Genomic DNA, 21,478 nt, shown 5'->3' with positions numbered 1-21,478 from the left:
CGGCTCTTAGCCCCCCAGGTGCTTTGTTCTCCAGGTGGGGAAATGCTGCTCGGCTCCGCAGAGAAGTGGGGCCATCCCTGGCTGTGGGGCGCCAGGTGTCCGTGTCCCAGGGGATCTCCATCAGGCTGGGGGCAGCTCAGCCAGTCCCTTCCCAGTGACCCACTTGGGGCCAGGCACCCCTTTGGGGTAGCTGCTCCCTTCCCACCCGCACAGTAACCATGCAGCAGAAGGGGAAACGGAAGCGCTCACAGGTTTCCTACAAGCATTACAACCCCCCTCGTCACAGCTGCCCCAAGAACCCCGGCCCAGGCTCTGCCTGCTTGGGCTGGGCGCTGAGCACAGCTGGCTCCGTGGGCAGGCGTGGGGGTGTGCGCAGGGTTCGTGTGTGCATGGGGCGTCCCCTGCGCTGTCACACAGGAGCAGCTGGGGGGCCAGGCCAGCCCATGGACACGCTGGCCTGGGATTTCAGTGGGTGGCTGGTACCTAATCACCGTGCCAGGGTCTGACCCTCCAGGGGTTTCAGCCTGCGGCTGGGGACCTGCCCCCCACGCCCATCGCTTTCTAAACATGCAGTTCAGCTCCCTGCGTCCCATGGCTGTGTCTGCCGGCGAGGGGCTGCCCGGGGCTGCAGTGGGGACGGAGGCTGCACCTGCATGGAGCAGCGCTGGGTTACCCCAGTGGGGTTGTGGCTCGGGGATCACAAGTGCTGTGGGCAGCGTGGCACTGAAGCAGGGCAAAGCCGCAAGGGCACCTGGCTGCAGATGGGTTTGCTCTGCCCCACTGTCTGCCAGGGGCCCAGCATTCTTGGGACTCCCAGTCTGGGAAGAGGGCGCGGGTGGCACCCAGTGGCGGCCCTTGCAGCAGTGAAGCCTGCCTGGGGCTAAGGCTGTGGCCAGCAGGGTGAGCTGGGCTCCCCGTGCCCTCTGAAGGGAAGCCTCAGCCCTCGTCTCCCCCATGGCCCCCCGGCCCCTAGACACTCCCTCAGCCCCAGCGGCAGTGGAAGTTACTGGGGGCCCCACATAGGGGTGGGCAATGACCAAAGGGCTGCCAGCTCGTGGTCCCATGGTCGGGGGGTGGGTGTTTGCTCGCCCAGGGGCAGGGCTGCAGGGCGTGGTGAGGAGCCCAGGTGCTGGGCTGGCCAGTGGAGGGGCGGGCAGGCACTGGCTGTGCTGGGGCGTTGTGGGGGGGACGGCTGGCACATGTGCGGGCCTGGCTGTTGCCCAGGGCCGGGAGACGTTTGCGTTCCTGGACGGCTGTGTGTTCCGCAGCAGGGCCCAGAGCCGCCCGCTCTTCAGCCTGGCGCTTCTTATCCACAGCCCGCAGCCATCGGCTCGCTGGGGCAGCAGTCCCATGGGCTCAGGCTGTGCCGCGGCTACTCCCTCAAGGCTCCCGGCTCAGCAGCTGCCCCAGATCCCTGACCCCAGGGGCTGCCTCAGCCCCCCACATGCAGCCCAGGGCCCCTGCAGTCCACTGGGTCCTCCCCCATCCATGGCCGCCCTTTTCCTGTCTCCGGCTCCTCCCAGGGCCCCTCGCTCGCTCGTCTGCCTGTCCGGGGTCTGCACTGACTGTCAGCGCCCCCCCGCTGGTGCCTGCCTGCTCCTCGGGCAGGAGCCGTGCCTGGTTCGGTGCTTATAGGGTCCCCAGCGCCCAGACAGAGCCACGTCCCTGGGACGTGTGCTGCCAGCCCCTGCGTCTCACGCACAGCCCCCGGACCGACTGCTCACTGCCCAGGTGGGTGGCCTGGGAGAGGCACACGCCACCGTGCAGGGGTCCCTTGGGTTCCTGCCACGTGCCAGGGCCTCCCAGCGGGCGCCAGATGGGATGGGGGCAGTGCCAGCCCCTCTCCTCGCCGCCCAGGTGCCCTAACGCGCTCTCTCTCGCTCTCCTCCTAGGTCTTCGGCCATGGCAAAGCCAACGGGGAGCCCACCTGGGCGCTGCTCCTCACTGCCTGCATCTGCGAGATCGGGATCCTCATCGCCTCCCTGGACGAGGTCGCCCCCATCCTCTCCATGTAGGCAGCTCGGGCCCAGGACGCGGCTCCCCGCCTGGCCGGCACAAACCCCCCAGCTGGCCCGTAGCCTGCAGCCAGGCTGTCTGAGCTTTCCCGTGCCCTGGCTGAATGAGCGCTCCCCTGTGGATCCAGGGAGATGTCCTGTCCCCATCCCTGTCCCCGTCCCCCCGCGTTCATCCTGCGCTGGCCACAGCACCCCAGCTGGCAGGAGAGGGCCTTCTCCCGAGCTGCGCTCTCCCGTCTCTGGCGTGTGCTGGTAGGGCCACGCACCGTCCTGCCGGCTGGCCTTTCCCTCCAGAGATCCTGGCAGCGGCAGGGACCCGCTGAGGGCCCTTGGGGACAGCCAGCGCGAGGGATGGTACCTCCTGGCACCCACTGCGGGGGCTCCTGGGGCCAGGCCCGGCCACCGTTGGCCCTGGGGTGAACGAATGGCTCAGGCGCCGTCTCCCTTTCTCTCGTGCAGGTTTTTCCTGATGTGTTACATGTTTGTCAACTTGGCTTGTGCCGTGCAGACGCTGCTGAGGACGCCCAACTGGCGGCCCCGGTTCCGCTATTACCACTGGTGGGTGTCGGCCGCAGGAGGACCCTGTCCCAGGGCACCGCTTCCACCTGAGCACGGCGCCATCCTCCCGCCCGGCGCGCCGGCCTCAAGGCCAGGCTGGGCTCTGCTGCCCCGTGCAGGGGAGGGGGAGCCATAGGCTCAGGGTGCTGCTTTGGGGGATGTGGCGCAGACCTGGCCCTCTGGTGCCTCAGTTTCCCCCTCTGTGCAGTGGGAAGGCTGGTTCCCGGGGGCTGAGGGCGAGTGAAGGGCCTGGCTTGGGGGCAGTAGGGGAGGGCGGGCGGCTGCTGCCCACCTGGCTCCTGTGCAGAGGGGGGCCCAGGCGGAGCAGAGCTAGAGGGGCCCAGCTCGGGCAGCCAGGCTCCCTGGCAAAGCAGTGGCCCCTTTCCAGAAGGTCCCAGCCTGTGCTCCCGGGAGACCTGTGCTGGCTCGGCTCAGCGGCGTACTGAGGGGGTGCAGGGGGGCATGTCCCTGGGTGCTGGCGCCCCCCCCGGCCTGTCTCAGAGGAGCCGCCCCCACTGACATCCCTGGCGGTTGCTTGCCCTGGCCCCTCTGCCCCCGTGCTGGGCACAAGGATGAAGCTGTGGGGATCCCGGTCACACACCCGCCGCCCCCACAGCGGGGGGAGAGCAGGAAATGGGCCTGGAGGCAGCGTCCTGGCCTGCTGGAGTGGGGAGCTGGCGCGGGAGGTGCCAGGGCTGACAGCCGGTGCCGTGTGGGGCCCGGCTCCTCGGGGAGCTGTGCTGAGTCTGCTCATCCCCCCAGGACGCTCTCCTTCCTGGGCATGAGCCTCTGCCTGGCCCTGATGTTCATCTGCTCCTGGTACTACGCGCTCGTGGCCATGCTGATCGCCGGCCTGATCTACAAGTACATCGAGTACCGAGGGTGAGTCTCTGGCGCCCGGGCGGCTGCGTGGCCCAACGGTGGGTGTGGGGGGCTGCGCACAGGAGCAGTGGGGGGGCTGCGCGGTGGTTCCCCGCGGTGCCCTGTCTAAGTGCTAGCAAGGAGCCCTGCCGGGCAGCAGGCATCGCCCCGGGCTTGGCGGGCTACACTCCTTCCTGCTTGGGAGCAGGGGCCTGGGCTGGAGACAAGACCCCCACCGCCCCCCACCGCCTCCCAGACCCCCACCGCCACCCCCTACTGCGTCCCAGACCCCCTGCCCTGTGGTCCCGAGCTCCGAGCTGGCCTGAGTCCTCGGTCTCTTGCGGGAGCGACGCGGGGTGCAGGGGGCCGGCCTTCGCCCCAGCTCGCGAGCAGCCCGGGCTCGGTTAGACAGTTCGATTGTCCGGACCTCGCTCAAATCAGCCGCCACCAGCTCCTCCCTCACCCAGGGCTACAGCTCCCAGCAGCCTCCCTCCAGGGCCCTGGCGGAGCTGATCCCAAGGCCCCCTATTCCCAGGGAGCAGGCAGGGAGAGCCTCCGTCTGCTCTGTCCCTGCCCTGGTGCCCCTCGCCCGCTGGAAGCCCAGCTGCCAGTCGCCGGCGCATGGCCCTGAGCGAGCCGGTGCCCCCCTGGGACCGTGCTTAGCACCTCCTGTGCCAGCTCCCCCCGGCTGCGCCCCCAGGCCCAGGCGCTGAGCTGCCCTCTCCCTCCCGGCAGCGCGGAGAAGGAGTGGGGCGATGGGATCCGCGGGCTCTCGCTCAGCGCGGCACGCTACGCTCTGCTTCGCCTGGAGGAGGGGCCCCCGCACACCAAGAACTGGAGGTGAGCACGGGGGGCTGGGCGGAGGCAGCTGTCCCTAGCCAGGACCGGTGTGAAGCAGCAGCGGGGCGGAGGCAGGGCGGCGGGGGGCAGCGCGAAGGGCAGGGCGGCTGGGCAGACACGTGGGCGGGGCGAAGGCACAGCACAGGCACTCAGGCTGCTCCTAGGGGCCCAGAGGTGGCTACCCGGGACTGGGGGGATCAGGGGGTGCACAGGGCAGGGGGTTGAGGTACAGGGAGCGGAGGAGAGTGGGTAGGCGTGAGGGGAGGGGTAGGATGGTGGAAGTGATGGCCTGGTCCCAGTGTGCCAGGCACTGCACACACCACAGACGGTCCCTGCCCCGGAGCTCATAATCCAGGGGTCGGACAGGAGCCAGTGGGTGCAGATGGATGGGGACGCCCGCGGAACGAGAGGCGATCCTGCTGCATGGGCTACCCGGGCCCCCAGTGCGCCTGCCCCCGAGGCCCATAGGGCTGTGTGGGGTGACGGGACTCCCGGAGCATGGAGGAAGCGTGGCTGGCAGGAGCCAGAGGGAGGCTCCGTGGCTTCCCCTGGGCGGGTGAGCTGCGGGGTGGAAGGGTCATGCGTGGCCTGCTTTAACCCAGGACATTCCCTCCCCAGGCCGCAGCTGCTGGTTCTGGTCCGAGTGGATCAGGAGCAGAACGTGGTGCACCCGCAGCTCCTGTCCCTCACCTCCCAGCTCAAAGCCGGCAAGGGGCTGACAATCGTGGGCTCCGTGGTGGAAGGGACCTTCCTGGACCATCATCTTCAGGCCCAGCGGGCGGAGGAGGTGAGGGCAGTGCCAGCGTTCACATCCCCGCGCCCCCCGCCTCTCCAGGCTGCTCCTCCCCCAGGGACCCTCCCCTCGGCCGACACGGGCACAGGGCCCCTCACCTGCCCAGGGAACGGAGCCTCCTCTGGGGGCGCTTCCTGTCTGTGCCCTCCCTCCCCAGGCCTAGCTGGAGCCCCCTGGCCTGGCCTGGCCCCTGCCATCGGCGTCTGCCCTGCTGCCATGGGATGGAGATGGCTCAGAGCAGCTGGCACCCGCCACCCCGGCAGAGCACGGCCCTGGGACGCTGACGTCCCCGCTGAGCCATGTCTCCCTCTGACCCGTCCTCCTGGGCCCGCCAGCGGGCTGGGGCAGGGCATGCCTGGGGTGAAAGCTGGCCTTAGAGCCGAGGTGGCAGATGTGTGGGAGCCAAGTGCCGTTGTGCATGGTGCAGGCCGACAGCATTGGCATCTGCCTCGCTGGCCGGGGTCCGTCACGGGAATGCAGGGGGCCTGTGTGCAGCAGGGGAGCCAGGCGCTAAGCAAGGGGGAGGGACGTGCCCTGGGGCAGCGGCAGCGTGAATGGATCTGCTCCATGCCAAGGGAGCTCCCTTCGCCGGGCACACCCGCCTCACAGCTGGGCTTCCCCCTAATCGGATTAAGAGCTTGTAACCAAACAATTTCTCCTCTTCGCAGCCATGTTATCATGTTGGGGAGTAAATAACCCTAATTGCTGCCCTCCTGCCCATCCGAGCCCTGGCATGGGAACGGCCCCAGCGCGGCACAGACAGTGCGGGCGGCCTGCGGCAGCTCAACACGCTCCCTGGCAGTGCCAATGCAGCGCCCCAGGCTCCTGGCTGAAGGGGGATTTGTGAGCTTTGCTTATGTGCCCCTTCCACCCAGTCCCCGCCCCTGCCCCTGCCCGCACGCTGCCCTCCTCCGCCCACCCCTCTGCCTGCCTCGCCGGCTGCCCAGGCACAGGGGTGCAGCTGAGCTGGCAGCCGCTGGGTCCCCTCTGCTGCTGGGGCCACGAGAGGCGCAGCTGTGCTCTCTGAGCCCCCTCGTCTCTCCCGCTGCCAGTCTCTACGCCGCCTCATGGAAGCCGAGAAGGTGAAAGGCTTTTGCCAGGTCGTGATCTCGTCCAACCTGCGGGATGGCATGTCCCACCTCATCCAATCCAGCGGGCTCGGGGGGCTGCAGCACAACACGGTGCTGGTGGGGTGGCCACGCAACTGGCGGCAGAAGGAAGATCACCAGACCTGGAGGAACTTCATTGGTACGCACCAGCCTGCCCGGCCTGTGGCCATGAGCAGGTTTCACGGTGGGGATCCAGAGCCTGGGGCAGCAGGAGGAGAAGGGAGACGTCAGCAGTGCCTGGTGCTGTGTAAACCCCACTTAGCCCAGGGGCTGGGGGTCGGGATGGGGCGGTTCCGGTTCCGGTTCTGCTGTGGGCCGAAGCAGGAAGCTGGGACGCTGTTTAGCGCCAGCCCAGCTGGCCCTGCAGCCAAGGGGGTGGGGTGGTGCCATGGGGGGCGCCCTCTCCATGTCACGCTAACAGCAAAGGGGTCAGGCTGGTCCCTGGGATCATTCCCGTAGCCAGCAGCTGGTCTGCTGTTCCTGTGAGAATGCACTGGCTCCTTGCCCTCCCTGGGGATCCTGAGGCCCGCTTCCCACTCAGCCACTGCCAAAGTGGGCTCCGCCCCAGGTCCCTCGACCCCCCCATGACAGCTACATCCCTGGGGACCGGGAAGCTGTTGACTAATATGGGAATGTGGGAAGCAGAAGCTTCACGGGAGTCATACCTGGCCTGTGGAACTCCCTGCCGCAGGAGAGAAGAGATGCCAGCCCTACTGCATGCAGAACTCGGCCCCCTCAGAAAGGTGTGTGCGCACACCCAGCGGCACACATCCACCCCCTGCACACGCACACAAGTGAGCAGAAGCAGAGCCACCCAGAAACTGCTCCAACTGCGTCCCTGCAGGCTGGGAGGAAGCAATGATTGTGTGTGTTTGTGCATGCCAGGGTGATCACCCCGTCTCTGAGCCCTGTCGCGGTTCCTCTCCTAGCCGCCAGGGAGGCTTCTGGGGTGGGGAAGCAGATGGATCCAGCCCCCAGCTGGGCTGAGCAGCTCCAGCCCGGCCCAGGGCACTGGCAGCCCCGGCCGTGGGAAGGGAAGTGCTTGGAGCTGTGCAGAGGGGACAGAGGGAACGCAGCGCTCTGGGCACGAGCTGGGTGCTCCCTGGCCGGGGAGGGGAGGCTGTCGCACGGAAGCCTCCCCCACCCCGCTTGGAGAGGGCTGGTCTCTGCCCTGCCCTGCCCTGAGCCGCCGGCCTTCCCCACAGAGCTGGTGCGGGAGACGACAGCCGCCCACCTGGCCCTGCTGGTCACCAAGAACGTTGCCATGTTTCCGGGCAACCAAGAGCGGTTCTCCGAGGGCCACATCGACGTCTGGTGGATCGTCCACGACGGGGGGATGCTCATGCTGCTGCCCTTCCTCCTGCGGCACCATAAGGTACTGGGGGGGCCGGGCCAGGATCGGGAGGAGGTTTCCCCCTCGGGCATGCGGCCAGGCTGGGATCAGGGGGTGGTTCCCCCTCGTGGATCGGTGCTTCGCCCTGTCTGTAGACATCTCCTGGCAGCACCCCACGGGGTCACACCTTCCCACAAGGCTTGGCCACGTGGCTTCCACACCCCCAAGCCTGAGCCTCTGCTCCAGCCCTCCTGCTGCCTGTTAGACGCAGGTTTCTAGCCAGCAGGGGAGTGGAGTTCTGGAGGGGAGCAGGGGAGCAGAACCTCGCTGGCTTGAAGGCTGAGCTGGGTACGTTTACGGAGGGCCTGGGGTGCGGGGCAGCCCAATGTGGCAATTGGCTGATCGGTGACTGCTAGCGGTAAATGTGCCCACTGGCCTGCGATGGGGTGTTAGTCGGGGGGTTCTGAGTTACTGCAGGGAATTCTTCCCGGGTGTCTGGCTGGCGAGTCTCGCCCACAAGCGCAGGGTTTAGCTGATCGCCGTATTGGGGGCTGGGAAGGAATTATCCCCCAGGGCAGATTGGCTGAGGCCATGGGGGTTTTCGCCTTCCCCTGCAGCATGGGGCACGGGTCACTTGGTGGTGGATTCTCTGCACCTTGAAGTCTGTAAACCATGAGTTGAGGACGTCAGTAACTCAGGCCGAGGTCAGGGTCCGTTACAGGAGCAGGGGGTGAGGTTCTGTGGCCTGCGCTGTGCAGGAGGTCAGACTGGATGATCAGAACGGTCCCTGCTGACCTTCGCGTCTGAGTCTGAGCTGCAGACCGGGAGCTGTGCCCGTGGGCAGACCCTGGCCAGAGACTTCCACCTCCTTCAGGGACCCAGGCCCCGCGCAAGTATTTGCCGCGTGGCAGGCAGCCTCTCCCAACCCGAGCAGTTCGGAGTCACCTGGACACGGTGCCAGGAAGTGACGCAAAGGTTAGGACAGCGCAAACTGGCCAGCACCAGCCAAGCTACGGTGCAGTGCATCTGGGCTCTGCCTTGCCCTGTCGTTTTGCATGCCGTGTCGTAGCTGTGGGGTCCCAGGAGATCAGAGAGATTGGGGGATGGCCAGAGCTTTTACTGGCCCAGCCTCTGTTGGTGGGAGGGATGAGCTTTCGGGCCTACTCTGCCCTGTGTCGGCCAATAAAGGAGATGGCCTCACCCGCCGTGTCTCTGCCAGTCCAGCTGAGATCTGCTGCCCCTCTGTGAGCCCAGGTTTATCACAGCCTCCGCTCAGGTCTCAGTCCATTGTCCGGCAGAGCTGGGCTGAGTCTGCTGCCAGAACCTCGGTTTACTGGCTGCTCTGAGTCCTTGGGGTTCTCGTTGTCTTTCCGGGTCCGCACATTCAGCACCTCTCCCCCGGGAGCCTGCCCGGGCAGTGGCTCGGGGAAGTTCAGGTGTCCCGTTTCATGGCAGAGCAGCAGCACGAACTGTTTCATGCCATAGTCGTGACGGCTCAGCCCCCCTCTGCGAAGTTCGGCATTGACCACGGCAGAGGAGACGGTAAAGCTCTGCCCAAACAGGCACAGAGGCAGGCCAGCCTTCCTTCTCGACTGGGCCGAGTTCCGCTCCCTGGCGAGGGGCGTCTCTCGCATCAGCATCGCACCTGGCCCTATGGCCGCGGTGTCTGTGGACGCCAGGCAGGGCTTGTCAAAGTCTGGGGGTACCAGGAGTGGGTCCTGGCTTAGGGCTCCGTCCCATGCAGACAGCCCTTTGCCAGCTGCCCAGAGCACCGCCTGGCTTACCCGCTAGTGCCGTGCAGTGCTGGGAGCAGCCAGGCAGCTAACGTGGAGTACAAAGCTCTGGTAACACCCCCCATTGCCAGAAAGGGCTGGCCTGTTTCTTGGTCTGGGCAGCTGGGCAGGCTCTAATCACCTCCACCTTGGCAGGCTCTGGCCGTACGTGGCCACTTCCCACCTTGTGACCCAGGTGAGAAACCTCGGTCACCTCCTCCTTACGCTTTTCCACCTTCACTGTCAGTCCAGCCTCCATGAGGCGACCCAGCACCCCCTTCCCCTGGACACATGAGCCTCCCAGGTCTGGCTAAAGCTACAGATGTTGTCAGTATACGCCAGGGAACATCCTCCGTCCCCCTCAGTAACTGGTCCACCAGGTGCTGGAAGGTGGCAGGTGTCCCCTGAGGCTGGACAGGTCCCCCACACAGTTCACCTCAGTCAGCTGTTTGGTGATCTTAAAGGACCCATCCCAGGCAGGGAAGAGGATAAAATACAGGAAGGATCTGATGAGAAACAGTCAAATGAAAACGAGTCCCATGCGATTACATCACAGAACGGCAGCCAGCTAACAAGTGACAGTTTGTGACGTGCTAATATACAAAAGCTAGACACGAAGATGGGTGAACGTCAGTGCGCGTATGAAACGAGGATACTGATATAACAGGCACCACAGAGACTTGGTGGAATGAGGATAACAATGGGACACGGAAATACCAGGGCACAAAATACACTAGAAGGACAGAGTAGGTCGTACTGGCGGCGAGTGGGACTATATGTGAAAGAAAGCGTAGAGTCGAGTGAATTAAAAATCTTAAATGAACCGAACTGTGCCATGGAATCTCTCTGGCTAGTAATTCCATGCTTGAATAATAAGACTATAGCAACAGGGATATACTACCATCCACCTGACCAGGATGGTGATAGTGACTGTGAAATGCCCAGGGAGATTAGAGAGGCTATACAAATAAAAAACTCAGTAATAATGGGGGATTTCAACTATCCCCCTATTGACGATATGTGTCACCTCAGGACAAAAAGCAGAGGAAGTTTCTGGACACCTTAAATGACTGCTTCTTGGAGCAGCTAGTCATGAACCCACAAGAGCAGAGGCAATGCTTGATTTAGTCCTAAGTGGAACACAGGGTCTGGTCCAAGAGGTGAATATAGCTGAACTGCTTGGTAACAGTGACCATAACATCATAAAATTTAACCTCTCGGGGGGGGCAGGTCACCAAAGCCGTCCTCCATAATTTCAGAAAGGGGAACTACACAAAAATGAGGCAGTTTATTAAACAGAAATTAAAAGGTACAGTACCAAAAGTGAAATCCCTGCAAGCTGCATGGAAACTTTTTAAAGACACCATAATAGACGTTCAATTTAACTCTATATCCCAAATTAAAAAACATAGTAAGAGGACCAAAAAAGTGCCACCGGGACTAAACAACAAAGTAAAAGAAGCAGTTAGAGGCAAAAAGTCATCCTTTAAAAAGTGGAAGTTAAATCCTATTGAGGAAAATAGAAAGGAGCAGAAACTCTGGCACATGAAGTGTAAGAACATACCTAGGAAGACAAACAAGAACTTGAAGAACAGCGAGGCAAAGAGTAACAGCAAAAACATTTCAAAGTACGTCCGAAGCAGGAAGCTGCTAAACAAGCAGGGGGGCCCTGGACGATTGAGCTGCGAAAGGCGCACTCAGGGAAGACAAGGCCATTGTGGAGAAACTAAATGAATTCTTTGCATGGATTTTTCATGGCTGAGGCTGTGAGGGAGATTCTCAAACCTGAGCCATTCTTTTAAAGTGACAAATCTGAGGAACTGTCCCAGACTGAGGTGTCGTTAGAGGAGGTTTTGGAACAAATTGATACATTAAACAGTCTTAAGTCACCAGGACCAGATGGTTCCACCCAAGAGTTCTGAAGGAACTCAAATGTGAAATTGCAGAACTACTAACTGTGGTGTGTAACCTATCATTTAAATCAGCGTCTGTGCCGGCTGACTGGAGGATAGCTAATGTGACGCCAATTTTGTAAAAAGGCTCTGGAGGCGATCCCGGCAATTACAGGCCGGTAAACCTAACTTCAGTGCCAGGCAAACTGGCTGAAACGATGGTAAAGAAGAGAATGATCAGACACAGAGATGAACAGGATTTGTTGGGGAAGAGTCAACGTGGCTTTTGTAAAGGGAAATCACGCCTCACCAAGCTACTAGAATTCTTCGAAGGGGGTCAACAGGCCTGTGGACAAGGGTGCTCCAGTGGATACAGTGTAGTTAGATTGTCAGACAAGGTCCCTCACCAAAGGCTCTTAAGCAGAGTGAGCGGTGATGGGATGCGAGGGAACTCTCGCTCTCCTGGATCAGCAACTGGCTAATAGACAGGAAGCAAAGGGTAGGTACAGAACTTACAAATGTTACAGCAAAGTCCCACGTGTGTCACACACCCTTTTGGTGGGCCGGCCAGGCTGGGATCAGGAGGGCCCGTTCCCCCCACTTTGGCATGTCAGCCGAGTCGGGATCGGGGAGCAGGTGTCCTCCCTCCCCTGGCCTGCGGGGCAGCTACCAGCGCACCCCTTCTCCCCTGCAGGTTTGGCGGAAGTGTAAGATGCGCATCTTCACGGTGGCGCAGATGGACGATAACAGCATCCAGATGAAGAAGGACCTGACGACATTCCTGTACCACCTGCGCATCACCGCTGAGGTGGAGGTGGTGGAGATGGTGAGCGCCCGCGCACGGCCCTGGCCCCTCTCTGGCCCAGCTCCCCGGCCCGGTGACTTGCGCAGAGTCGCTGCCTTGGGAGGTGGGTGTGGAGCTGCCAAGGGGCTGCAGGGGCCAGGGGCAGGCAGGATCCTTGGCAGCAGACGTTTCCTGGGCAGCGGGTGGCACCCGCCCATGTCAGCGGCGGTCCCGGGGCCCTGGGACACTGGGTGTGCCGTCATGACCCCGCTAGGTGCCTGAGCCCGGGCTGCTGGCTGTGGCCCAGGCTGAGCGGGGGGCAGTCTGGTGAGTTCTCCCAGGGTGATGCCGCGTCCCGTCCCGTCCCGTCCCGTCCCGTCCCTGCAGCACGAGAGCGACATCTCGGCCTACACCTACGAGAAGACCCTGGTGATGGAGCAGCGCTCACAGATCCTCAAGCAGATGCACCTCACCAAGACCGAGCGGGAGCGCGAGGTAACCGGGCTGTCTGGGCGAGGCCTCTGCCCGGGACAGGCCGTGCCCCCCAAACACTGGGGCCTGCGCCCCAGGGGCAGCGGCTCTGACATGCCAGCCTTGGGGAGCTGCCAATAATTGTGGGGCAGGCTCCACAGCCAGGGCGGGACCTGTGCCCCCCCCAGCCAGACCTGCGCTGCCCCCAGCAGCGACCCCTCCCCCAGGGGCAGGCCTGAGCGCCTCAGCCGTGACCCCCCTGCCCCACCCAACCAGACCGAACCCGACTAGGTCTGATCCGCCCCTGGCGGTGACCCTCCCCTCACAGGACCCCCGCACAGGGTGGGCCAGGAGCAGGCTCCGTGCTGAGCCCAGGGCAAGCGGGGTTTTCAGAGTGACCTCTCGGCTCCTTCCCTGCCCACGCAGATCCAGAGCATCACGGACGAGTCCCGCGGCTCCATCCGGCGCAAGGACCCGGCCAACACCCGGCTGCGGCTGAGCGTCCCGGAGGAGCAGGTGGGCGACAGCGAGGAGAAGCCGGAGGAGGAGGTAAGGCTGGGTGCTGGGGGGCTGAGCGCTGGGGGGCTGAGCCCTGCGGAATTGGGGTTATGGGGAGCAAGCACCTGAGAGGGGCCAAGTGCTGGGGGGCCAGGGGATGTTGTCGGGGGGTGTTGAGCAGTGGGAGGCCAGAAGGCACCATGGGGACAGGAGCAGAGCAACGGCAGGGAGGGGCTGAGTGCGGCAGGGCGGGCGGGGGATTTGGGGGCCGAGTGCAGCAGGGTGGGATCCTTGGGGGGCGAGTGCGGCAGGGCGGGGCCGTGGCGGGTGGGCCGCAGAGTGGAGGTACCAGGAATGGGCTGAGCACCACGGAGCTGTCCCCCCACAGAACTTAATCAGGGCTGCAGCTCACAGGGCCGAGACCAGCGGCACCAGCAGCCTAGACTGGGGTCAGGTGCGCCAGGCTGGAGGTTCGGGGGGACCCCCCCGTTGGCCTGCACCCCTGCTCGCCCTCAGCCTGCCCTTCACTGCAGGTCCAGCTGATCCACGATAAGAACGCCACCGCCTTCTGCAGCAGCCCCCAGTCCCCCGGCGACGAGGCGGAGCTGGCCCCGGAGAAGGTGCATCTCACCTGGACCAAGGAGAAGTCGGTTGCTGAGAAGAACAAGAGCAAGAGTCCCGTCAGCCCCGAGAGCATCAAGGATTTCTTCAGTATGAAGCCGTGAGTCCCCGCGGCAGGGCAGCGCCCAGGCCGCCCCGGCACTGCTCCCGCCCACCAGCCAGCCCCGTGCCCGGCCTGCCGGCCCCGCAACACGCTGCTGCCCGCTGGGGTGGCCGCACGGCGCCAGCTCCCGGTGGGCTGTGCCGGGCAGGGGCCGGGGCGCCCCAGGTCCAGCGCAGGACGCTGAGCGCTCGGTGCCCGAGGGCGCCGGGGGGAGGTGGGGGCAGAGGGGTGTGGGGCAGGGCCTGGCAGCGCGTGCCCGCTGCTCGGGGAGGCGGGCGGCTGGGGCGAGGCGGCCATGCTGACGTGCTCTCTCTCTTTCCCTGTGCTGCCGGCAGGGAGTGGGAGAACCTGTAAGTCTGAGTTCGGCGCGTCCGTCCCGGTGCAGGGAGAGCCACTGGGGACTGCGCGGCTCCTTCTATTCCAGTGCCACGCCTGCGCTGCGCCCCCGCCTGCCCCACACACCCCCTGCTGGGGCCCCCTGCCTGCCCCACACACCCCCTGCTGGGGCCCCCCGCCTGACCCTCATATCGACCCCCTCCTGGGGCCCCCGCCTGCCCCACACACCCCCTGCTGGGGCCCCCTGCCTGCCCCACGCACTGACCCCTGCTGGGGCCCCCCTCTGCCCCACACACCAACCCCTGACAGTGCCTCCGCCTGCCCCACACACCTCTGCTCAGGGGCCCTGCCTACCCCACACACCGATCCTTGCCGTGGGGAGGGGCGAGGGGGCTCTTGCCATGCCAGGCATTTGGGGAACGGCTGCTGGTGCCACTGGTCTCTCCCCCGGGAGCTGTAGGGGCCCGATCCAGCTTCCATGGGGGAGAGACCGACACTGCCTGGCGGTGCCTGCTCAAAGCCCCAGGCCTGGCCGTGCTCTGGGCTTGCCCCATTGGCAGGTGCAGCCAGGGGCCCGCGTCTGTGGGGCCCGCTTGAGACATGCAGGAGTTGCTTGTTCTTGGCAGGCCTCCTCCCTGCCTGCCCCCCCCCGCATCTGATCCAGCCATGTGTGTGTGTGTGGGGGTAGGGGTATATATATATATGGGGGGGGGGGGGGAGCTTGCTGCACCTCGCCCGCCCCCCCCCCCCATCTGATCCAGCCATGTGTGTTTGGGGGGGGGGGGGGGGGGGTTGCTGCACCCTGCCCCCATCTGATCCAGCCGTGTGTGTGTGGGGGGGGGGGGGGGTTGTGTGTGTGGGTTGCTGCACCACACACACCCCCCCCCCCCCCGGTCTGATACAGCCGTGTGTGTGTGTGTGGGGGGGGGGGTGTTTGCGTGTGTGGGTTGCTGCACCCCCCCCCCCCCCCCAAATCCAGCCGTGTGTGTTTGGGGGGGGGGGTGTTTGGTTGCTGCGGCCCCCGTCTTATCCAGCCGTTGGGGGGGGGGGGGATGTGTGTGTGTGTGTGTGGGTTGCTACCCCCCCCCCTGGTCTGATCCAGCGCTGTGTGTGTGTGTGTGTGTGAGAGTTGCTGCCCCCCCCCCCCCCCCCCCCCCCGGTCTGATCCAGCTGTGTGTGTGTGAGAGAGCTGCTTCCCCCCCCCCCCCCCCCCGTCTGATCCAGCCGTGTGTGTGGGGGGGGGGGGGGGTTGGTTGCTGCTGCCCCCATCTGATCCAGTCACATGGGGGGGGGCCCTCCAAATGGCAGCGCAAAGGGCCTGGCTGTGCCCCGAGCCCGCCCCCACGGTGGTGGTCTCCCCGCAGGAACCAGTCCAACGTGCGGCGCATGCACACCGCCGTGAAGCTCAACGAGGCCATCGTCAAGAAGTCGCAGGAGGCCCGGCTGGTCCTGCTGAACATGCCCGGCCCGCCCCGCAACCGGAAGGGGGACGAGAACTGTATCCTTGGCCGGGCGGGCGGCAGCAAAGCAGCTGGGGTAGCGCATGCCCTCGGGGTGCCGGGCACCTGCCTGGGGGCTGAAGGCAGCGGCGGGGCAGGCCCTGCCCTCCTGCCGTGGGGATCGCGGCGCGGTGAGGCCCTGGCTGAGGGGCAAGCAGCGGGTGCGAGAGCCGAGGGGCTGCCCAGCGGCACCGCCCCACCTGCTGCCAGCCCCTGGGCTGAGGCCAGGTGCCAGCCGCTCTGCTGCTGTGTATTGAGGGGCCGCGCGCCTGGTCCCAGCCCGCCTCTCGCCAGCTGGGGTATCGCCAGCAGCTTCCCTCCCGCACCGCTGGGGCACCCAGGCCTGGCAGCTGTCCCAGCGCCGCCCCCCCACCCAATTGCAGAGAGCCGCATCCCCACCAGGCCGGTGAGACGGGGTTGATCCCTGGGGGCTGCAGCTGGGCCCAGGCGGCCCCTGCCCTCACTCCTGGGCAGATTCAGCCCCAGGGCCTGGCTCCTGGCTGGGCAGAGACGTGGTCACTGGCGCAGGAAGATCCGAGCCATGTGCCAGCCAAGGCAGACCCGGAGCACTGGTGGGTGCTGCCGTTGGTTCTACTCTGGGCAGTAAGTCCCCTGCGCTCGCCCTCCACGGCCATGCTGGTGCCTGCCCGGCCCCTGCCGCTCGCTGAGTCTGGGGCAGCCCATGGCGACTTGGCCAGTGTTACACGGGGGGATTTAAAGAGAAAAGGCGCACCCCTCCGCCCAGGCACCAGGCAGCCCTGGGCGTGTACACAGAAGTATGTGTGCCCCCCCCCCCCCCCCCGGTCGCCCCCCCCGCCCAGTGGGCTCTGGCTGTGCCCCGTGGCCCTGCCCAGCCGGCTCCAGGCAGGTGCTGTGGGGTCCAGCATCCGTGCACAGCTGGCGCTCACAGGTGTGGAGTAGCTGATTGGTGGAGGCCTGTACCAGTAGCACAAACTCAGCCAATCAGCACAGCACTGATGTGAGCTAATTTGCAGCGAACACTCAGGCTGGTCCCAGGGGTCTGGGCAATGTGGGGGGAGGGGGGACTCTGCCAGCCTCGGGTTGGCGCCAGGACTTGCCCCGTCTCCCCTGCTTGGATGGCAGCCTTACGCCTGCCTTAGCCCAGCTGGCCCTGGGCCCGGCCCACCTGCCCCTCCTGCAGCCACAGCTCCTGGGCCGGGCAGGCCCTGTCTGCCCTCCCGTCGCGGGCTGGCCCAGAGGGGCTGCGTGCTGCGCTGCACCTGCGTCTGATTTCCTCCTTGACAGCCATGCTCCCGCAGACATGGAGTTCCTGGAGGTGCTGACGGAGCACCTAGACCGGGTCATGCTGGTGCGTGGCGGGGGCCGGGAAGTCATCACCATCTACTCCTGAAACACCAGCCGCCGCGCGGAAGTTTTTTTGCACCCTGAGAGCCCCCCGCCGACCCCTTTGCCCCTGGCGGCCGGGAGGGAGGCGCCGCTTGTGCTTGGTGCTCAGAAACTTCATCATGCCACCTCTCGCCATTCAAACTGCACCAGCTCGTCGCGCCGCATCGCGCCAGCACAGCGCCGCTGCTGTTGTGTACATAGAACTAGAGACAGTGGCGCACAGCCTGCGCCCCGGGACTGGCTGGGCTCTGCGGCCCTGCGTCCTTGGAGCCCCTGGCAGGCTGGCAAGTGGGTCATTGGTTCCTTGGACCCAGGCTCCCTGCTCCGCCTGCGGTTGGACACGTTGAGGTTGGTGGGACATGTTCTCGGCCCTGCCCCCGTCCTGCCGATGCATCCTTCGGAGCCTGTTTGCCTGGGAGCGGCCACCAGCATGCCAGCCTCGCCAGCCCCTCCTCACCCGCTGCTCCAAGCCGCCCACAGGGCATGCGCCACGATGGGCTCAGCAATGCGCGGCCCTGCCCCACCTGCGGCCATCGCTGCCGTTCCCGGAGCTGCAGCCGTGCCTATGCACTGGGCTGGCCGGATGCGAGCGGCAGGGCTGGCCAGCGGAGGCCGGTGCTGCAGCGCGTGGGCATGACGGCTCGTGCCATGCTGCCTCTGGCTGGGCGTGGGCTGGCTGGGGCAGCGTTAGGGCAGGGGACGTTGAGATGTCGCTGCCCCTCTGCCCCCAGCACAGGCCCACGTGGCTGCACCGCGGTGAGGTTTGGGCACGTGAGAGCTGCGGGGCCTGTGTGCAGCATGGTACGTGGCCAGCCGCTCCCTGCCCACATGCGCTGCACAGCCCTGGGCATACGGGCACAGTAGCGGCCGGCTGGCGCCAGGCACAGCTAAGCTGTGGCCACAGCAGCTCTTGGGTGGAAGCCTGGGTCCCTCCCCAGCCTCGGCTGGCCCCGCACCGTGCATGGGACCGGGACTGAGCCCCACGCCTGCTGCATGAACAGCTGGCCCCTGAATGCTCACCCTCGGTCTCCCTGTGACCCAGCTGCTTGTAGTCAAAACCCCCCCCCGGCTCCCCCCGGTAGGCCCTGCAGCTGCTTCAGGGGCGGCTGGTAAAGCCCCCACCTGAATTTAATGTTTATCACGCTGCAGCTCAGTTCCCCCCCCCGCTCAGCCCCGCACCAGCAGCAGGCCATGCCCAGCCACACAGGCCCGCAAACAGCGCCACACGATGCCCGACCGGCCCAGCGCCCGTGGCTGCAGACTTGTTTGCACATCACACCTTGCTCCCAGCTGCCCCCACCCCAGCATCGCGCCCGTTACGGAGGAGCTTTTAACCCATGTGAATAGTTCTAGGCCCCACAGGTGACTGGCGGCTGGGGGAGGAGGCAGCGGGCTCGCCCCAGCCCAGATCCCGGCCCGGCCCGGCTGTAGATAATGTACATAATACGGTATGTGTATTTTTAAAGCGAGCATATTTCTGTTACTAGCCCCAGCGGCCGGCTAGCTATAGCGCTCCACTGAGAGCCGCGAGGAGGCGCTTGCGCCAGTGAATTCTGGCTCCGGCTTTTGGGCTCCACCCTGGGGCCCAAGCACGGGGGCTGCGAGGTTTTGCTGCGGCTGTGCCCGCTGGGAGAGAGCGAGCGAGAGAGAGCAGCTTTTCCTCCTTGGCCACATGCGGTGGTGAAGGCTGCAGCGTCCCTGGCCCGTGCGTCCTGTGGGGAGGGCCAGCGCGCGGGCTCATTCGCTTCGGAATTTTGCTGCTTAGTCTTTTCAGGGAACAGACGATACTGACTTTTCTGAACTTGTTTCACAGCAGATTTGAGCTTCCAATCTGAGTGCAGCCTGCTACGGTGGGCCCGCTCCGTGCCGCACCACCCCACCAGCCTGAGCGGGAGCAGTGTTACCCTCCGCTGGGCCCAGAGCGTCCCCTCGCCCTTCCCACCCCCCAGCTGCAGCACTGGGCCTGTGCAGACGGGCGCACTGCTCCCGGCAGCCCTGGACCCGCCGCTGGGGGAGACGGCTGCCTTCAGAGGCCATGGCTTGATGCCAGTGAAGGGGTAACTTGGCCACAGCCGACGTGTAGTGCAATGACCCTCCCTTGAAGAAGGCAGCTGGGCCGGTCTCACTGCCAGAGCTGCCCCCCCCCCGCTGCCCTTGCTCAGTCAGCACTGGAAGAGCTGCCAGTGCCCAGCGCCGCATGGGGCTCGCTCAAGCCTCTGGGCATGGATGCCCCCAGCCGCAGCTCCCCCCTTTCCCAGTGCCAACCCTCCACTTCCTTCCAAATGCAGCTGCAACAGGGAGCCCCTGCCCCAACCCCTCCTCCAGTGGGGACCTTGGGATCCCCCCCAGCCCCAGTCCGAGTACTGTGTCCGCATGGGGGGGTGAGGGGCAGAGGCCGGAGCAGGAAGTGATTCTCCGCTTAGTGACACTGACCTGGTTGAAGCTTCCTGTTCAAAATCCAGCAGCTGCTCACCTAGGCCCAGTTGTAGTGACGGCCCCAGCCCCCACCCGTGTGTGTGTGTGTGTGTGTGTGTGTAGCTATGCCCCAAAGTGCCTCCCCCTGCCCAGCAGCACCAGCCTCTGCTGTGAGCAATCCAGCTCTGCGCAGGGCAGCATTGATCTAGCTTGGGACATTGGCACAGGCCCCTCTGCTCACGGGGAAGCCATGCCCAGGTGAAGCTGGGCTGTGCCCTGCGCCGCTCCCAGCTGGAAGGCAGGGCTGCATGGACCCAGAACAGCACTGGACAATTACTGACCAGCTGTTCTAGCACACAGCAGCTCCGCTCAGTGCTTCTGCCCCAGGGAACCTTTTAAATGGAGAGGCAGGTGTGTGCCTGGCTGCAGGTTTCCTTAAGCTCTCGTCAGGGGCCCATGGAGGAGAAGCTAGGGCTGCTCGGTGGCTTTTGTTCTCAGCATGGCCCCATCTGTGAGAAAGCCAGGCACCTCCCGCCTGCTTGGCTCGCACCATTCAGGAGCACAGAGCGACTCTGGGCCTGGCATTCTTAGATGTTACTTGCAAACCCTTTGGCTTTTGCTGCTTCCTACAGGACTCCAAACTGCCCCCTCCCCTCTGCTGCCCCATTGTGTTCCTCTCCTTTTCTGTCCCCAATCCCTCAGCACCCATGGCCTTCAGTCCTGCTTTTCCCTTTCGTCAGGACTGATTCCTCACAGCCTGCTGCCCAGAGCTCAGCCGTGGGCATGTATCACACATCACTGAGCCCTGCTCTGCTACCTGCACCGCCTTGAGTGGCATAGGACACCCTAGTGCTGCCAGCACCACTTTAAGCAGTGACCATTAGAGCAGCTGAGAGCAGGATTACACGACTTGCTGCTCGTACCAGCACTGGCAGCCAGGGACCTCACCTCTGTCCCCCTCAGCCTGGAATGCCAGACTCCACCCGTGCTGGGGGTGTGGGCAGACCCCGGCCCCTTGTCAAATCTCCATTTTGAGAACGTGAAAGGCGTCCCCTTCCGCAGCTCAGCAGGACCAGTACTACAGCTCTGAACATCTGCATTGTTGCCTCTCAAGACCACTGCCCAGCAAAACTCCCCAGGGGCAAGTGGAGGGTGCGGAGAGGGCCAGTTTTAGCAGACAGCACTGCATGTTAGTTTACAAACCCAGCTCTGCCCCTGCACGTTTGGCCTTGTGTGTGCGCAGCTCCCCTGGGAGCATCCTTCCGCTGTTGTGTCTTGGTAAGACAGTGTCCCCTAGTAGAAATGTGAGTCCGTTTTTTGGCACACGTGGAGACGGGGGAAGGTTTTCAAAGCAGGCAGGGTAGTCTTGACTCATGAGGTTTGTTTTACAGAGAGCCCTTGTATGCAGCTGCCCGGTGAGCACAGGCTCTGTGGTGCACTTAGAAAGTGTGCAGGGCTTGCCCAATGCTAGCAGCCTGCTTATATGAGCATGCTCTCCCAGGCCCAGGAATCTCTCCATCACTGTAGCCCACATCAGAGGAACGGTCTTTAGTTCCTCACAAGTTTAAAATGGATGCAACCTTCACTTCCCGCCCCTTTCCACCTCACCCCCTTCCAGCCGTTAGCTGCCTGGCCTTCCAGTGCAAGCTGGTGTGTTATACCCAGTCCAGGCATCAAACCCTTGGAGAGCATGTTCACAGGAGATGTAGGCAGAAACTGCACTGGGCACTGTTATTCAGAGTCAGCTGAACCACAGGAAGGACAGGAGCCTGCTTAGGGTACAATAGTTGCACTGTAAGAGTCCAGACTCTGCTCTGCGTAACAGGGTTGACACCCCAGGGAAGGACCCAGAGGTCTGAGGTTTTGTTGGTTGCAAAAACACTTTTCTGTGCTACATGTGCAATATATTTGTTATGAATGTTACCACAACAAAGTCCATTCATCCAATAAACTTTATAATCACTGTACCTAGATGTTTTACAGCCCATTCCAATGACTTTTATTCCGAGTGCAATATTTCGATAGACATGTAGTGACCTAGTACGCTTTGTGTTTTAGAGTCTGTGTGCAGAGCAATGCAAAGTAGTTTAAACCTTGTAAATAAAACAGGTTGCAAACCAAAAGAAAAGAGTAACAGGCTTGCATTTAATTTCTGTGCAAGTGTTTCAGTATTCTGTATTAGGCCGCCTCACTAGCAACCCTGAGTTCTC

The 21,478-nt window shown here is 64.0% G+C and overlaps 1 protein-coding gene across 2 annotated transcripts in view; it reads left to right on the top strand.

The window, feature by feature from the left end:
• SLC12A5 (solute carrier family 12 member 5) overlaps positions 1 to 17,903 on the top strand; it is a 70,179-nt gene extending 52,276 nt beyond the window's left edge. The window contains exons 13-26 of one of the 2 annotated variants that reach the window (XM_067554563.1): positions 1,893 to 2,011; positions 2,475 to 2,573; positions 3,336 to 3,455; positions 4,170 to 4,274; positions 4,893 to 5,061; positions 6,120 to 6,315; positions 7,382 to 7,551; positions 11,868 to 11,999; positions 12,345 to 12,452; positions 12,855 to 12,977; positions 13,460 to 13,647; positions 13,986 to 14,000; positions 15,351 to 15,484; positions 16,766 to 17,903. In XM_067554563.1, coding sequence (XP_067410664.1) covers positions 1,893 to 2,011; positions 2,475 to 2,573; positions 3,336 to 3,455; positions 4,170 to 4,274; positions 4,893 to 5,061; positions 6,120 to 6,315; positions 7,382 to 7,551; positions 11,868 to 11,999; positions 12,345 to 12,452; positions 12,855 to 12,977; positions 13,460 to 13,647; positions 13,986 to 14,000; positions 15,351 to 15,484; positions 16,766 to 16,857 — 1,770 coding nt within the window. In that variant the 3' untranslated portion in view covers positions 16,858 to 17,903. The remainder of the gene's footprint in view (positions 1 to 1,892; positions 2,012 to 2,474; positions 2,574 to 3,335; positions 3,456 to 4,169; positions 4,275 to 4,892; positions 5,062 to 6,119; positions 6,316 to 7,381; positions 7,552 to 11,867; positions 12,000 to 12,344; positions 12,453 to 12,854; positions 12,978 to 13,459; positions 13,648 to 13,985; positions 14,001 to 15,350; positions 15,485 to 16,765) is intronic. The other variant, XM_067554564.1, reaches the window with a different exon arrangement.
• Positions 17,904 to 21,478: the final 3,575 nt, after the last annotated feature.

This window comes from Emydura macquarii, unplaced genomic scaffold (genome assembly GCF_026122565.2).
Source record: "Emydura macquarii macquarii isolate MOO-44397 ecotype Brisbane River unplaced genomic scaffold, CSIRO-AGI_Emac_v2 contig_1483, whole genome shotgun sequence".
Taxonomy (NCBI): domain Eukaryota; kingdom Metazoa; phylum Chordata; order Testudines; family Chelidae; genus Emydura; species Emydura macquarii.
Note: the sequence above shows the minus strand (reverse complement) of the source record. Positions and strands in the feature narration are given on the sequence as shown.